Source organism: Pinus tabuliformis, chromosome 8 (genome assembly GCF_031772625.1).
Source record: "Pinus tabuliformis cultivar Carrire ecotype Pingquan chromosome 8, CPIR1, whole genome shotgun sequence".
Classification (NCBI taxonomy): Eukaryota; Viridiplantae; Streptophyta; class Pinopsida; order Pinales; family Pinaceae; genus Pinus; species Pinus tabuliformis.
Genome location: NC_142294.1, coordinates 476,907,631 through 476,922,312, shown reverse-complemented (window position 1 = coordinate 476,922,312; position 14,682 = coordinate 476,907,631). Strand labels below are relative to the sequence as shown.

Below are 14,682 nucleotides of genomic sequence, written 5' to 3'. Positions count from 1 at the left end.
GGCAGGGCTATCTACTAGACTGAGCGTGGTTTGTGGTTACCCTAATTTTTACCTTCCTTCAGCCTAGGGCATATTTAGGTGCTAACAGGTACAATAGCTTTTAATTTTCATGAAATTTTCATGAAATTTTCTTCATAGGGAAACGAAGTTGAATTAAGGGGTATCACAGGGAAACCGAGAAAGTTAATTTGCTCTAACGGAATGACAAAGCTTCTAAAGAAAGAACAACGAGGCATAGTTACATAATTATGTTCGCTAGAGGTTCCCACGTTGAAATCATCTATTTCTCTAGATCTCCAAAAATTCTTGGACAATCATTCCAAGGTATTCCAAACTCCAAAAGGCCTCCCACCTATTCGTGATCATGATCATGCTATTCATTTGATTCCAGGAAGTGTTCCTCCAAACATCAGGCCTTACAAATATCCCTATGCCCAAAAGAGTGAAATTGAACGTATAGTTGCAAAAATGCTAGAGGCTGGTATAATTCAACCTAGTCAAAGTTCTTTATGTGCTGTAGTAGTATTGGTTTACAAGAAGGATGGATCATGGCGCAGGTGTCCAGATTATAGGGAGCTCAACAAGCTCACTATTAAAGATAAATTTCCCATTCCTGTCATTGATGAATTATTGGATGAATTGCATGGATCAATTTACTTCACCAAGTTGGATCTTCGTTTAGGATATCATCAAATCAGAATGAAGACTGAAGACATTCTAAAAACAACATTTAGAACTCATGAGGGTCATTATGAATTTTTCGTCATGCCTTTTGGCCTTACCAATGCACTTTCTACATTTCAAGGTTTTATGAATTCCATTTTCAAACCCTTCCTTAGAAAATTTGTGTTAGTATATTTTGATGATATACTAATCTTCAACAAGTCTTGGAAGGATCATGTTCAACATGTTGACAGGGTGCTCAAACTATTGGAGGAGAAACAATTATATCCAAAAAGCTCCAAATGTTTCTTTGGAGTACAAGAGGTGGAATATCTGGGTCATATTGTATCTCATGAAGGCGTTAAGGTAGACCCTAGCAAAATTAAAACCATTAAGGACATAGAACTTCTCACTGTAGATTAAACTGATTATGCAATGTACTAAAGCAAAATACTTAATCTACTTCTACAATCAAACTTGCGGAAGCCTAATCGATTTTGAGCAAGATCAAATAAAACACATATAACAGATGAAGAAGAAATCAATCACACATGAAACGCAGAAGAATACCTTGAGGAAAGCCTTAGCTAAAAACTCTGCTATTTGTATTATCATACAAGTGGAAATATCTTAGGATTACACAAAGCTTTAGCTTTAAAGCTATCCAACTCTCAGTACAACCCCTCACTGCTTCTCATAGAAATAATAGACAACACATATGCCTTCCTTTAGTCCTCCAAGCCTCCTATTTCCTTGCACAGTTTCTCCTGGGTCCTCAAGCTGTCACCTGTGTGTAAATCCCTCACACACTATTCTGACCTCTGAAATAACTGCACAATCATGAAGGAGATAATTCCTTCTGCATGGATGAGTTTCCTTTATAGGAAAATTCCTCCAACTGATAGTACAATGTCCCTATCTTTAATCTCAACTGGGTCTTTGTCTAAACTAGCACGCATTAGTTATTTATGAGAGAATATTCAGTTATCTGGAGAACACTAGTTGCATTCATGCATGCATTAACTGATTGAACTCACAATTAGTTCCTCAAACTGTTTGGAACTAATTTAACTAGACTTAACTCAGTTAACTTAGCTAACTAATTACAACTCAAATACAACTCATCCTTATCTCCTTAATTAAGGGATAACTTCCTCAATCACAAGGATAATTGTTGCATGTCTTCACAAAGACTTCATGTTTGATTTTCTCGAACTAATTAACTCAGATGAATTAATTAATTATTTTTCAAACAACTAATGAGACTAAATTTGAATTTGAATTCTCAATTTTAATTCAGGGACTAATTAAAATTGGAATCTATCCTAAAATTCCATTTATAGCAATGTTATTTTTAGCATTTCTATATGTTCATTCGACTCGAACCCAATCCTGAACCTTTGGAATGTTATGCATGCAACACTTCTCTCAAGTGCTGTTGCTCCAACAACTCTAGAAACAAAAAATATCCAACCTGAATCAGAATGATGCCTCTGTCATCAAAGTCTCTGACTGTTATTGCCTCTGTCGACTGAAAACTCTGTACCTCTGTGCCCTTCAGTATCTGACTGCTCTAGTCTCTGTCACTTTGATCTCTGACTGCATCAATCACACTAATTCCTCTAGCTGCATCCATGCTACTGCTAGTCCTATCTCCCAGCACTGCATCTGCCTTGCACCTCCTCTCATCATGTTGCATCGTGCTGCCCAATGCTGCACTACAACTCAATTATTGAGAAGTAAGTAACTGATCTCCCAACTGACTTCCATATTGGGCTAGAAATACCCTCTCATGCTTAATCTCCCTCTGCTGCTCCATCCACATCCGTTTCTACCCTCTCCGCCAGTCCTGCTACTCCTCATTGGGGCTCCCGTAGCAAGGTCTAATCAAAGAGTTCGGGTACCTCAAGGATCCTGCCCCTATTTCAGCCTTCTTTGGACTATCACTTCACATCACCCAACCTCACACCTAGAGGTATGGTTGCATGTGATCCTTTTGCCCACTTGGCTCGAAATTTCCCCCTACTGGAGGTCTCTGCATGAGTGGATGCCTCCACTCGGTCTCCTCTCGGCTTCTCCAGTTGTGGCTGCTCCACAACCTCCTGAAGTTGCTTCACCAATTGTGGCTCCTCCACAATTGTATGAGACTTCTTCTAGCACTGCATGTTGAGAGGCAATGTACTCTCCCTCTCAACCACCAAGTCTTCAACATTTGCCTTACTCCTCAAGGCTTTGCATGCATCTTGAACCTCAAGAGCATATAGGTTCTTGATTCGTGAATCGATATGATTCACCTGTCTCGTGGTGATGTGTCTGAGGAACACTTTTCCCTTACTGAAGACAACATCGTAGCCTTTTTCCTCCAACTTTTCTCCGATACCATGTAGAAATTCCTCTATAGATCAACTAGCTCTGGTACCATGTATAAATTCTCACTGTAGATTAAACTGATTATGCATTGTACTAAAGAAAAATACTTAATCTACTTCTACAATCAAACTTGTGGAAGCTTAATCGATTTTGAGCAAGCAAATAGAACACATATAATAGATGAAGAAGAAATCAATCACACATGAAACATAGAAGAATACTCTGGGAAAGCCTCAGCTAAAAACCCCGCTATCTGTATTATCATACAAGTGGAAATATCTCAAGATTACACAAAGCTTTAACTCTCAAGCTATCCAACTCTCAGTACAATCTCTCACTGCTGCTCATAGACAGAATAGACAACACATATGCCTTCCTTCAGTCCTCCAAACCTCCTATTTCCTTGAGCAATTTCTCCCGGGTCCTTGAGCTGCCACCTGTGTGTAATAATCCCTCACACACTGCTCTGACCTTTGAAATAACTGTACATCCTGAAGGAGATAATTCCTTCTGCATGGATGAGTTTCCTTTATAGGAAAATTCCTCCAACTGATAATACAATGTCCCTGTCTATAATCTCAACTAGGTCTTTGTCTGAACTGACATGCATGAGTTATTTATGACAGAATATTCAGTTATCTGGAGAACACTAGTTGCATGCATGCATGCATTAATTGACTGAACTCACAATTAGTTCCTCAAACTGTTTGGAATTATTTTAACTGGACTTAACTCAGTTAACTGAGCTAACTAATTACAACTCAAATACAACTCATCCTTATCTCCTTAATTAAGGGATAACTTCCTCAATCAAAGGGATAATTGTTGCATGTCTTCACAAAGGCTTCATGTTTGATTTTCTCCAACTAATTAACTCAAGATGAGTTAATTAATTATTTTGCAAACAGCGAGTGAGACTAAATTCAAATTTTAATTCAGGGACTAATTAAAATTGGAATCTATCCCGAAATGCTATTTTTAGCATTTTTATTTTTTTCTATTTCCAACTGAGTTGGAGTATATCCTGAAATGCTATTTTTATCATTTATTGTTGCTATTTTCAACATAGGAATGGAAAATACCCACATCCATAAATCATCCACGAGGATTTCTCGGGTTGACAGGGTATTATCGCAAGTTTGTTAAGAATTATGGGAGAATAGCAGCACCTCTAACAACATTATTGAAGAAAGATGCATTTTCATGGACTCCAGGAGCAACGAAGGCCTTCGAACATCTTAAAGAGGCAATGTGCCAAGCACCGATCTTAGCTACACAAGACTTCACAAAAACCTTTATTGTGGAAAGTGATGCCTCAAGAAATGGAATTGGTGTTGTTTTAATGCAAGAAGAAAGACCTATTTCTTTCGAAAGTCATCCAATCAAAGGAAAGCATTTACACAAAGCTATTTATGAGAAGGAAATGTTGACAATACTACACACACTTAAGAAATGGCGACCCTACCTAATGGGAAGACATTTCAAGGTAAAAACAAATCATGATAGTCTTAACTACTTTTTAGCAAAGATTATCTTTAGAAGAGCAGCAAAAATGGGTCACAAAGATGTTGGGTTATGAATTTGAGATCATCTACAAAAAATGGAAGAAAAATGTTGTGGCAGATGCACTCTCAAGAAAGGATGAGGATGTGGAAGAATTTCTTTGCGCTATTTCTATTATCCAACCAAATTGGATAAACGAAGCAAGGGATGAATGGAAGAATGATGAAGAAGTGTGGGCACTCATTCAAAAGTTACAACAAGATCCCAGTACATTTGATACATTTAGCTAGAAAAATGATTTGTTATGGTACAAAGATTGGTTATACCTATGTAATAATTCCCAACTAAAACAAAAAATTCTTAGGGAAATGCACACCTCTCCCTTAGGAGGGCACTTAGGATTTCTAAAAACTTACCACAGGGTTAAGAAGGAATTTGTTTGGGATGACCTTAAATTGAATATTCAAAAGTTTGTGGCGGAATGTTTGGTTTGCCAACAAAATAAAGTTGAAACAATTAAGACCCCGGGTCTATTACAACCTTTATCCATTCCAAGCCAATGTTGGGAGGAAGTTTCAATGGATTTTATCATAGGTTATCCAAGTCTGAAGGAAAGAGTGTTATCATGGTGGTATTTGACAGACTTACCAAGTATGCACACTTTTGTGCATTATCTCATCCATTTAAAGCGAGTATAGTTTCTACTGCATTTATGGAAACAATTCAAAAGCTACATGGAAACCCAAAGATTATTGTAAGCGACATAGATCCCATTTTCACTGGAAATTTTTGGACATAATTATTTTCTTGTCTTGGTACTCAATTAGCTCATAGCTCATCTTTTCATCCTCAATCTGATGGGAAAACTGAGATAATAAACAAATGTTTGGAGGGATATCTTCGTTGCTTTGTATTTGATAAATAGACACAATAGGTCAAATGGTTGCCTCTGGCTGAATGGTGGTATAACACTTCCTTCCATACTGCAACAAAAATTACCCCATTTATGGCACTTTATGGATATCATCCACCATCCATCACATCATATTTAAGAGAAAATTCTAAGGTTCAAGCAGTGGAAGATCACATCGAGCATCAACAACAAGTTCTCCAACTCTTAAAGGATAATCTCACCTTGGTGCAGAATAGAATGAAACACCATGCATATCAACATTGCAACGAAAGAAGTTTTGATGTAGGTGATAATTGGGTATTCCTACGGCTACAAACATATAAACAAATGTCCCTCAAGCAAGCTAGGAAGGATAATAAGTTATCGCCAAAGTATTATGGTCCGTACAAGGTGTATCAAAAGATAGGTACTATGGCATACAAATTGGAGCTTCCTGCAGCTTCCCGAGTGCACCCAGTTTTCCATGTTTCATGCTTAAAGAAGGTTATAGGTGACAAGCTCCCAGTTCAAACAATATTGCCAAAACTTGATGAGGAAGGAAAATTCATATTGGAACCTGAGACAGTTAAAGAAACAAGAACTCGACAACTACGAAATCGATCAATTTTAGAGTATCTCATCAAGTGGAAGAACTTACCCGTTGAAGATTCTATATGGGAAGATGAGAATTTTATACAAAAGCATCCAAAACTACTCAAGTGTTGAGGACAACACTTTTTTGAAGGAAAGGGGCATGTTAGGTCTCTATAATACTAGTGATTCCCCCATTACTATTGTCATTGTATCCCTTATTGTTATTGTTGTGCCCCATAGAAGCCCACTATTGTTATTTGTGTGCCCTTATATTATTATTGTTAGGTCAGCATTGGTTATATTGTGACCCCTTAGACTCTTATATATAGAAAGGAGGTTTTGTCATTTGTATCATCCAAGAATTGTTCATTTGTGTAATGTAAAGGAGGTTGCTCCCTCGAAGAGGCTGAATTCTAAGGTGTTTATCTCTCTTTTCTATCTTATTGTGAGCTGGTTTCATAACATTTTCAGGTTGAGGGAGACATTTTCCATTACCAATCTTTATGAAATATTATTATAATGTCCAAGGGTTGTAGCCAATGTGTAAAGGAGGGAATTAAATTTCTATTTAGGTTTAATTTTTACTGTGATTTTGTTGGTTTAGTCTGAAGGAGAAGCTATTGATCAAACCCCTTCTTTAGATAATCTTTATGATAAATGATCCATTTTCTAAATTTAATCTCAACTAATTATCAATCTTTAAAGATTAAAATAAAGGGGCTAAACTTTGAAAGAATTGTTGGTGAAAAAACTATCTAAACGTTAACATACAATGAGTATATTTTTTTTAAGGATGGTTCACAGCCACTGAGTGGTCGCTACATCCACGAGGAAATCCAAGTAGATCAAACCAAAAGGTTCTACCCACTAACCAAACTAGCAAGCTTAACCCAAGGGTGTTGAGGAGATTTGACCCCGTGGTCTCCCGATAGGCGAAGTACTTAGCAATAAGAACTCAACCAACTGAGCTATCCCATAGGACTAACATACAATGAATATCTAAGCAGGCTTTGCCAATAAATATGTATGATATGGAGCCAATCTAAATTCTCTCCTATTTTGCCATGGAGATTCATAATTTGTAAATAAGCTTCGTTACAATACCATATGTCTAAAAAACCATAACTCGTGTCCATGTGACATTTTTTCATTAATCAATTTAATTAAAAAGATAGAAAAATAATAACTATTTTTAAGATAAATTTCAATCATTACTCATGTTTACTATAAACAAAATATTATAAAATATCATGTATAAATTAAATCTCTATCCATAACTTATTAATTATTAATAATTAAATCAGTGTAAATTCATCTTAACTCCTGATCAATTAAGTTTTATGGATAAAATCTCTTAAGGTGCAAATCTCTTTTTTGTAATATAAAACTTGAAGAAAAGTCTACACCTAAAAAGAAATTTCTTTAAAAATTTAATAAATCTAAAATTGTAATTATTATCATTATTATCCAATCTAGATTTGATAGCTAAGTATTAGACCTCCTTGTTTGTGGGACAAGAGACCCACCTCATGTTCACACTCAAGAAGACATACATACTCTATCTCTATGGATTTGAACCTGCGACCTTTTAGAAAGAAACATGCTTTTTAACCATTTGACCACTCCAACAGTGTGATATAGACTAGGGTAAAAAAATATCAAATACATTTATGGCAACGATGATCATAGTATCAAATCCATAAAAACACTTTCAAAAACACCACTCATCGTGCTTAAAATAACTTAAAACCAGGGAAAATTTTAAGAACCATTCTAAATTTACATGTATAATAAATGGGCTAATCTCCATGATACATAGGAAAAATGGGAGGCGATTTTATCAATAATATAATATGTATATATAATTTTTTTGGCAAATCTCTCACCAGATTATATTATCTTGTACAGTGATGGAGAATCTTTCACTGAATTATAAAATCTTGTAAGATCTTGGCAAATTTTTTACTGAATAATAAAACATTGTGAAATCTTGGTTAATGTTTTGTTAAAGTATAAAACCATATATGATAATAAGAAAACATATTCATTAAACTGTAATATACTAACATACATGTTTGGAAAAAAGAAACATAATTTTCTCTTCCTACAAACAATGTTTCAAGTTTTAGTGGTCGTGTTTGTCAAGGTTCTTACAATACACTCTTTCATATCCTTCTATTACTTTTGATAATATTCCACAACAAAGTTCTTGTAGGTGTTGATATTGACAACGAGTTCTGTCAACATAGGAGAGATTAATCTTTTCTCTACAACTTTTGTCAAGCTACCACTTTTTTCAAGTTATCAAATTTCTTTCTTATTCCATAGACTCCAACTGCGAGATAAAAAAAAACACATCAAGTTTGTTTACCCCAACACACCAACAAGTAGCAAGCCCCAACTATATCATATAAGAAAGTATTAGATACCCCAAAGGCTTGAAGGGGATCTAATTGAAAGAAGTGACCATTGTGAGAATCCTTCCAATCAATATATGAATATATAAATGTATATTTATTATTATTTTAATTGGAAATCTTCAATTAAATAATAAAATTTAATTACGTATCTTCCAATTTAAATTGCTTATTAGCATAATTCACTACCCTCATAGGTATCACATTTTTTAATAGCGTTGTAACATGTAGATTAATTTTCTTTTTGGTGAAAAATCTCTACCTTTTAGGAAAATATGGTGCAGTGGCTCCAACCCCTACAGATTATTAGGATCAACTAAGAATAGCACAGAAGATGAAAGGTTGTACAAACCAGCTTACTTTTCAAACAACTAATCCAACATCAGTACCTAAACTTTTTCATGAAGATATCATATTGAGAATGTTTGAAAAATGGTGAGAAATTTTCTCCTATGGTGATGCGGAAAGAGTGATAAGGTTTCATTGTTTTGATTTTTTTTGTTAAATAAAAAAAAGTTAAAAACCAACATTAATGGAGATATTAGTACTTTTTTACTAAATTTTGTGAAGTGACTTTAACCATTCACCTTAAGATGTTTTTACAATATAATTTCCTAAGTCTATTTAATATCTTCATTCTCATAAAAACCAACCTATATCCATCTTAACTCCACATCTATCACTCTTCGGGGGATGAAATCTATTTATCCCTCTGAGTACTTGGTAGACTCAGAATTAAGATGGATCTAAGATGATAATAGTCTATGATCACATGAATACCATGGTATTACGATGGGTCAATACCATGCGCTATTATAAACCCGGAGCTTAAAAATTATTATTCATAATTTATGAAAATTAATAAAATTAGTAATTGATTTTTATTTTAACCAAGTTAAAATGTTTAACATACATTAAATTACAACATCCAATTTTACTCTTGATCCACCAACCTCGGATCAAATATATTAGGATATTTGATCTTTCTCGAGGTTTAGTAGATCTAGAGTAAAGATGGATTTAATTCCCCATTTAAATAAGCTACATTCCTCGTGAATCAATACCATGTACCATTTTTATTTTATTAATACTAATATTACGGTTAATAATGTTTTTTTGCATGGTATTAATAATAATCTAGCCCATGGTATTTGGCCCATAGTATTTGTCCCATAGGTTTCACCTAAATATAATGCATTAAATATAAGGTGACTTATGGAGTAAATATAAAAAAATATTTTATTTGTTTACATTTATATTTTTATTAATTTACCGTAATTTTTTACAAATATGGTATTTATATTTTTATTAATTTACCATACTTTTTTACAAATATGGTATTTGACCCATAAAATTCACTTAATTAAAACCTTTTTTTTGAGGCTTCGTAAATAGAAGGAGGGTTATGAACTAAATATAAAAAGAGTTTTATATATTTACCATACTTCTAGTTTATTTATATTTTTATTTATTTACCATACCTTTTTTGAGTAAGTATAAAAAGAGGTTTTATTTATTTACCATAGCTCCACTTTATTTATATTTTTATTTGTTTACACCCGTGATTTATGGAGTAAATATAAAAAATGTTTTATTTATTTACCATACCTCTCATTTATTTATATTTTTATTAATTTGCCATACCTCTTTTATAAATATGGTATTTGGCCCATAGGATTCACTTAAATAAAACCTATCCTTGAAAATTAGGGGAATGGAAGTTTGTAACTCTTAATTTCAAGGCTAAATTTACCTTTTTTTACCCTCTCCTTTAAAATAAAGTGGACTATTTGAGGCCATTTGTAAAAATATACATGCTACAAAATATTCGCCCACTAAAAATTTAAAACCCCTTAATTTCGTGTAAAAGTGAACATTGGCCCCTAAAATTTTTCCATATATATCCTACACTTGTAAGTGCACTATAGAAACATCCATCCCCTTTTTCCCTGAATCCTCATAAAACCCTAAACCTCATCTCACCAACGAAAATCCCCAACTCAAATGAAACCCTAAATTTTCGCAGCACTGTCCTCACTTCCAGTCTTCGAAGACGTTTTGCCCTCCGAACCATCTACGACCATATTCAGCATCCACTCCGGCGGGCTCCTCCAGTGCTTATTTCTCTGTTTCTGCTTTTAATTTTACGAAGGGTACGCTTTAATCTGCGATTTCATTGTTGCAAAGATAATGTCTATTCAGCCAATATGGAAACGTTTGATAGTGGAGAAATTCCCACTAGCATCCACTTGTGTATCAATCCCAATTTCGCTGTATCGTCCTCTTGCAATCAATGCAAATCGCCACATAAAAACCGCCAAATTCTGCACGGAAACAGCAAACCCATTCACTGCTCCACCAGTTGGGAGTGTTGTCACAGAATTTTTAATCAACAAATGCGGTATGACCGAGAAAGATGTTTCAAAAGTACTTAAACTTCGCAAGGGCTTGCTGCATAAACCAAGCCAGGATTTGGAAGAAGGTTTGGAGTTGTTAATTGAGTGTGGTTTGACCACCCCTGCTCAGATTCGAAGAGTGGTTCTTTATAATCCTGGGATTTTCTTATATAAATCCGAAAGAGGCTTATTGTCTAGGCTCAGCTGCCTAAGGTCTATCATGAACAAAGAGGATATCTGCAAGCTTCTTTATACCTATTCAACCTTTCTTGATATGAGGGAGGATAAGCTTAAATCCGCGTTTTCGCTGTTGCAAAGATTGGGTATTGAGGGCGATGCATTACCGAAGTTATTGGCAAGGCAACCTCGTCTCCTCTCGTTTTCGGAGGAAAAAGTTATGGAGTCATTTAAAGTGGTGGAGGGTCTGGGGATTGAGAGGGGATCCACGGTGTTTGGGCACGCTTTGTGTGGGTTACTAGGAATAGGGAAAGAAAAGATAGATCGAAAACTGCAATGTTTGAGCAGTCTAGGTTTCTCCAGAAAACAAATTTACCAGTTCTCAAGTCGGACGCCGGGGATTCTTGGACTCTCAGAGGAAAAACTGAAACGAAAAGTAGATTTTCTGGTCAAATCATTGGGGGTTTCATTGGATGATATTGCTAGATATTCCGCTCTGTTGACATGTAAGTTGGAGACGAGGATAATCCCTCGGTATAGAGTAATGGAGGCCTTGAAGTCCATGCAACTGTTGAAGACACAGAGGATTTCTCCACATATTGTTAACTACACAGAGAAACAGTTCTTGGAAAAGTATGTTAATAGGAATCCCGAATCCTCCACCGTTCTGCGGGATATTTACTACGGAGAGAAAGCTGCGAAAGCTGATAGTTGACAAGGAGACTTGCAGTGTGTGTTTCAGTCAAAAGGATTCAACAAAAGTTGTGAGCAGCTTCACTTAATATGAGATTTCGCTCACTGCCTTCATCTTTAAAGTCTTTTGTGCATGCAAGCAGAGAATGTAGCAGTTTATGGATGCCTTGGCATAAAGAAGGGTGCTTGTAACAGGGGTCAGCTAACAATTCTGAGAAGCAGATTTTAAAACAAGAGCGATTCAACAGCATTGCTTTTAACTGAAGGTGCAACTCACCCTTCTTCGTTCCTCCATTGCTTTTCGGTGCATAATTAAACTCATTTTATCAGCATTGCTTTTCGGTGCATAATTAAACTCATTTTATCAGCCTTAGAAAGGCAAATACCAATATTGATTTGTACTTAACAGACCACAGTCATGATTATGTTGCAAACTTGAACGTGTACTTAACAGAGTTCAGGGTGCCTCTGAGCACATACTTGTTTCACAGCAAACGCCTCATCTTTGAAAACCATAAACAGAGTGATCCTGTTATTTGAATGAATGTTATTAATGGTCTTAAATAAGTAGTTTAACTCAAGGCAGATTGTCCTTACCAATATGTGCATTTTTTAATTTATTTTTTATGAAAAGCAGTATCTTTTTAACTTCTTGGCAATTTCTGTCTGTGGTTTTTATAGTAAAATATGAAGTCGTTAACGATTGGACTGGAACCTTAGTCAAGTATTCAAATGACATAATCAAGACTAATCACTGGAAGTTGAAGGCTTGAAGCTCTCACATGGGAATGAGGGTTGAATAAGAAAGTGACGTGAAAGTCTCCCTTCAGGCCTAATCTCATAGGTAAATTTCTCTAATGAAATCATTAAAAAAAACTTAAACCCACCTACTTTAGAGATGTTCAGAGTACTCATCTAATGCAGATAAAAGATAGAGGTATGCCTACTTTAATGGACCTTTGCACCTTCAGTCCAACGTAGGGGGCAATTGTGATGTTGTTTAGATAACTCTTCTCACATTTCTTATACATTATAAAACCTTATATGATCTCACATGTTTCTCAGTTACATTCCTTTGGTAGTCGATCTTTGTTGTTAATAGAGAGGTATTGAATCACAGTTCAAGAACTGTGAATACAATCTATGATTGGTAGGCAATGTAAGGGCCTCTGTTAGATTCACTGATTTAGTAAAATCATTAGCATTAATCACCTCACCTTTACAAAATAAAGGCCAAAGAATAGTTACCAACTCATATATATATATATATTATATGATAGCATGAAATAAATATTGAAAAGGCAAACATTTATTAGCTAATCTCAATTATCTCCCAATATTTAAAATCTTTTTGAACATGTTTTTCATCATTATACACTTTAATTTAAAAATAAATTAAATCTTCAATCTATTTGTTTTGATGAAAAAAAAATCCTCCAGTAACAATTTGGTTTCACTTAGTGATTGTAACATGAATTGATTTATCTCAATCCATAATTGAAACCTGATTCTATCTTATCCCATGATGGTAGATAAGACAACCTAGAATCTCGCATAATAGGTATGTGTTCTCCAATCTCCTGCATAGCTCAACCTTTTAAAACTTTGCAATGATTAAAATATAATTTTGAAAGTTGAATACTTTCAAGATCCAATCACTCTAAGAATATTTTTCTCTTAACATGAAAACCTTAATTGTTGGTAAAAAAGCAAAGTCTCATATTTGATTATTCTTTGACACTCTTTTGAAAAGAAACATTATTCTTAATTTTGTAGCCATTTTAATTTTAATTTTTATCTCTTTTTTCTTTTCCAGAAGAAAAAATCACAACTTTCTATTAAATAAAAAGTTACATGCATCAGTGCATTCAATTGCTTGTCCCAAAGGACCAGTATAAGCAAAAAAATAAGCGAGCTGCAGATAAACCAACCTTGGGACCATGAGAATAAATAAAACGTGTCATCTTGAAACCGAGATAGGATTTTTATGCCATAATCAATCAAAAAATAAAGTTTTGCAGCTTTTAATATCTGTTGTCATAGGCTGTAATATATACACAAAAATAGAGAGCTGATCCATATAGATATCATGTTCAACAAAAAGTAGCCCAAAAAACTGGTGTTGTAATAGTAAAGTGTTCAGTAAAGGCCATTAGACTTAAGTGAAGGTGTTGGAAGTGTTGTGTCGCCTCATCTAGATGTTTAGTGAATTGCCAATTGTGTATATGTTGTCTAGTGCTATCCTTAGACAGAATATCTGCCTCAGAATTTCTTTCCCTGTAGATTTCACAACAAGAGATAAAATCAAAAGCTTGCTTAAATGAAATAACCCTTGATGTATTGGAATTGTGTGTGATTGTGGCATCTTTGAGAACCATTAAACCAATTTAAAACATTTAAAGAGTCCTCGAACACTTCGAGAGAACGACAATCATATTCCAAAGCCTAACATCAAAGAAGTTTAAGAGAGAGTAGTTCTACATAATTGTTGGAACCCCTACCCAGGCCAATTTTTTTTTTTTTTTTATCAGAGAAAACTGATATTTGAAGAAAAAGAGTCCACCCCCACAACCACCATCCTCATTTGATGCTCCGCCAAAATAAGACTAGGCAATTTCTTGATTGATTTCTTTTACAGAGATGATGCATGTCACATGATGAGGCTCCTTCTTAGGCAAGAAAGTATAAACCACTCCTATTTCCTGCTAAAATGAGGTTTGGAGCAGATGGTTTGTCCCCGAATATGGCTTTGTTCCTTGCCAGCCAAATCCCCAAGCAAATGAGGGGTGTAATGTTCCTAAAAACTTCATCGCTTGATGAGTCCCACCAAGACTTCCATGCTTCAATAAAACTATGCAGCCAAAAATTTATACTCTAAATGGTCATTCACATTACAAAGAAGAACAAAATTTCAATATCAATAGATGGCAATCATATCCTTTTTAAATGTGGCTTTGGTATCATTAGTTACTTTATC

The 14,682-nt window shown here is 34.8% G+C and overlaps 1 protein-coding gene across 1 annotated transcript; it reads left to right on the top strand.

Moving 5' to 3' along the window:
• Nucleotides 1–10,629: 10,629 nt before the first annotated feature.
• On the top strand, nucleotides 10,630–11,727 carry LOC149236133 (uncharacterized). The gene has a single exon (XM_089368782.1). The coding sequence runs from the start codon at nucleotides 10,630–10,632 to the stop codon at nucleotides 11,725–11,727; it is 1,098 nt and encodes a 365-aa protein (XP_089224908.1).
• The last annotated feature ends 2,955 nt before the right edge of the window (nucleotides 11,728–14,682 follow it).